Genomic DNA, 3,335 nt, shown 5'->3' on the forward strand with positions numbered 1-3,335 from the left:
ACTTCCTGTCTCCCTCCTGCACTTCCTGTCTCCCTCCTGCACTTCCTCTCTTACTCATGTGCTTCCTGTCTACCTCTTGGACTTCCTGTCTCCCTCATGTATCTCCTGATTCTTTGCCACTTCCATTCTCCCTAATGCACTCCCTGTCTTTCTCTTCTACATCCTATCTTACTCTTGCATTTCCTGTACCCCTCTTAGACTTCCTGTGGAGGACCCTTACCAGATACTTCTCCCCACAACTCCAAATATCACCCGCCCTCAGGCTGGGTCCTAGGATTGCTGCCCACTACCTCCTCCGCTAAGCACCCCCTTTCCTGGACTGAGCCACACTCACCTTCTCCGTGTCCTCCTTCTTCACCTGCTTGAGGTGGGCCCGCAGGTCTAAGGTCTCCTTAGCCCTGGCGCCCAGCAGTGCCTGCATCATGGCATCTGCAGAGATCCGCACTCTACGCAGAGTGGGCCGCTTAAACTTGCCCCGAAGGTCAAAGATCTTCTGGTTCAGATCTGCGATCTGGGCAAAGCCATAAAGGGAGGTGGAGACCCCCCTCCTCTTCCTCCTTACCTCACTTCTCCACCCTACACTTCTCTCCTATCCCTAGCCAGGCTCTCCCTAGTTCAGGCCTCTACCACCTTCAGGATGAAATCCAAGCTCCCCATCCTGTAACTGGATACCCAATTTGCCTTGGCCTCATCTCTGAAAACCACCGACACATCCCAGTCCAGGTACATACATTTCACAGGTCCCTGGTCCACACTTGAGCTGACTTACCGACACTTGCGGCTCCAGCCACAAATGTTCACAAACATATTTCCTCCTTTGTCCCCTCCTGGCTTTTGTGCTCATCCCTGACCCTATTGTGCTCATCCTTCTGGCCTCTCCCTGCCAGGTTCAGAGAGTTGTCCTGCGTCTCCTGGTGTCTGCAGCTGTAAGCAGCTGCAAGGGCCAGGCTGAGACCAGAGCCTGAGGCATCCCACCCTACCCCAAAGGGACCCAGGCTGCCCAGTGCCTCCCACCTCAGTGATGTTCTTAGTGACTTTCGCCTCCACGTCGTATCTCTCCTCATCCACCTTGTCCACTCGGGCGTGGAGCTGTCGGCACAAGTCCTGGTGGAGGAATGCAGTGTGTAGTGAGGAGAAACCCAAGGGTTTGGACTCCTGGGTCTGAAGGAGGAGGGGTTGGGGACCTGGAGGAGTAGATTGAAGCCAGACCCTGGGGAACTTTAGAGGTTCTAAAGTCAGAGGTTCTGAGAATCTGGACTGGAGTTGGGCTGGAGGAACCAGTCTCTGCATTTTGAGGTTGTAGGCAGCTGGGGGCCACATTTCTGAACTCCTAAGGGTGAGAATTGGCAAATTGGGCCCGAAGGTCCTGAGCAGAAGAGTGGGGGCATCGTAAGTTTACCCCTGAGTCCCAAGGGATGCAAGATCGGACACTAGGAACCTGGGAGCCTGGGCTGGGCCGGAGTCCCTGGTTAGAACCAGTACCTGGAGCTCCGCGAAGCCCAGCCCGGCCAACTCCAGGGGCTGGCACCGTGTGCTCAGAGCGCGCCCCTTCTCTCCTCGCCGCTCCTCGGCCTCCCGCTCCAGTTCCTGCTTCGCAATCTGCAGCATCAGGGTCTAGGGAGGGGGTGCCGGGAACCGCGGCCCAGTACTGGGATGAGGACGCTGCGGGGTAGTCACCCTCACCGGGCCCCGTCCTCTAATCCCAGGCCGGCTTCCAGAGGCCCGCCCCCTCCAGGTTGATGTCCATCATTCCCGGGCCCCAGCCCTCCCTGGCAGGGCCATCCCGCCGCCAAACCTTCCAGGCCCCGCCCAGTCGCTCACCCGAAGCCCCACCCCAACGTCCAAGACCCGCCCCCTGAAGACACCTAGCTTTTCCGAGGGTTCATCCGTACCTTCAGCTGCAGTTTTCTCGAGGCAGAGATCTTAGACTTTTTCTGCCGGGGTAAGACAGCAAGGAAGGATGAGGGAGAAAGATCCGAAGGAGGACGACGGGAGGAGCATCAGAATCCCGCCCCCTCAAGTCAGGTCCCTCCTCCAACTCCAGCCTGCGGGAAGCCACGCCCCTCATCCCCATCCACCAATCTGGGGCCTGTAGCTAGGCTCCGCCCACCGTCTCTAAGCGATCTCGCGGCAAAGGCGGCGGGACTCCGCCCATAGGCAAGCTCGCACCAATCAGACGCCGGCCCTCTGCTAAGCCCGTCCCATGAAGGCCTTACTCATCTTGGGCTCCGCCCACAACCAAAGTCCCATGAGGGCCCTGGCTCCGCCCCGCCTCCCCAGGACGCCGGTGCCCTAAGAACCTGAATCTAAACCCTGCGAGGCCCCCCCGACCGGCCCCGCGCCCTCGCTGGCCCCCTGACCTCACCTTGGCGTGCGGCTCCGTGGCGTAGGCGCGGTAGTTGGCTGACGAGCGGCGTCGGACAGGAGGGGGCGCGGGGACCGTGTCCCCCGCCTGGGGTTGGGGGAACGGAGCTGAGTCACCACGGGGACCCCCCTCCCCAACCCGTCTCCGTGCCGTCTTCCAGGGCTGCAGTCTCTTTCCCCAGAGCCCTTCCCGCAGCCCCCTCCCCGGGCACGCGGGGCCAGCCCACGCCCGCTCTCACCGTACTGCCGCCGCTCCTGGAGGGAGAGAAACCAAGAAAGCGGGTTACTGGTGGGCCTGGGTCCTGTCTAGTCCGTGTCCCGAGGGACCCCATAGGCCCTTCTGACCACAGATCCTGCCTACCAGCTCCCCATTCTCGGCTCCTAGGAGTTGGAATCCCAAACTCTCACCTCAGTCGGACACCCGGGTTTCCTGTCCTTACCTCCCTTCTCAGGCTGGAGTTCAGGCTCGCAACTCTCACTCGTCACAGGGACCCGGGAGATAACCCCCCCACCCGCCTCCGGCCTCAAGAGCCCAGGTTAGCAGTCCTCACTCACCGGTCCGCCATTCTGGGTCTCAGGCCAGGAGCTGAGGGAGGCAGAACCCCGGGGGCAAGGAGCTCTTGGAGGGTCAGGGAGGGAGCGTCCGGAGTGACCTTGAAGGTCCCTGGGACTTGTCTCGTTCGGTCTGCTCAAACCTCACTGAGGACACTGAGATAAAGGGCGAGGACGGAGACTAAATATACTGCTGCCCCCTCCTCCCCCTGCCCAGGATTCGAGATAACGGGGCGCGTGAGGGGTGGGGTAGGCCATGCTCCAGCTGGATCACCCCTTCACCTTGGTGGCCTGGGAATCCAGGCCCTTCTCCCTGAAATCCAAGGGTCCAGGCCCCCCACCCCTCCTCCCTCAGACCTGGGGGTCCAGGCCCCCCACCCCTCCTCCCTCAGACCCAGGAGTCTAGGCCCCCCACCCCT

The 3,335-nt window shown here is 61.1% G+C and overlaps 1 protein-coding gene across 1 annotated transcript in view; it reads right to left on the reverse strand.

Moving 5' to 3' along the window:
* The window catches only part of TNNI3 (troponin I3, cardiac type), a 3,531-nt gene extending 448 nt beyond the window's left edge, over positions 1 to 3,083 (reverse strand). The window contains exons 1-7 of the mRNA XM_040251932.1: positions 2,920 to 3,083; positions 2,604 to 2,619; positions 2,366 to 2,452; positions 1,893 to 1,934; positions 1,483 to 1,614; positions 1,015 to 1,104; positions 335 to 511 (exon numbers count right to left, since the gene is read on the reverse strand). Of these exons, the coding sequence (XP_040107866.1) occupies positions 335 to 511; positions 1,015 to 1,104; positions 1,483 to 1,614; positions 1,893 to 1,934; positions 2,366 to 2,452; positions 2,604 to 2,619; positions 2,920 to 2,930 (555 nt within the window). The 5' untranslated portion in view covers positions 2,931 to 3,083. The remainder of the gene's footprint in view (positions 1 to 334; positions 512 to 1,014; positions 1,105 to 1,482; positions 1,615 to 1,892; positions 1,935 to 2,365; positions 2,453 to 2,603; positions 2,620 to 2,919) is intronic.
* Between the last annotated feature and the right edge of the window lie 252 nt (positions 3,084 to 3,335).

This window comes from Oryx dammah, unplaced genomic scaffold (assembly GCF_014754425.2).
Source record: "Oryx dammah isolate SB20612 unplaced genomic scaffold, SCBI_Odam_1.1 HiC_scaffold_13, whole genome shotgun sequence".
Taxonomy (NCBI): domain Eukaryota; kingdom Metazoa; phylum Chordata; class Mammalia; order Artiodactyla; family Bovidae; genus Oryx; species Oryx dammah.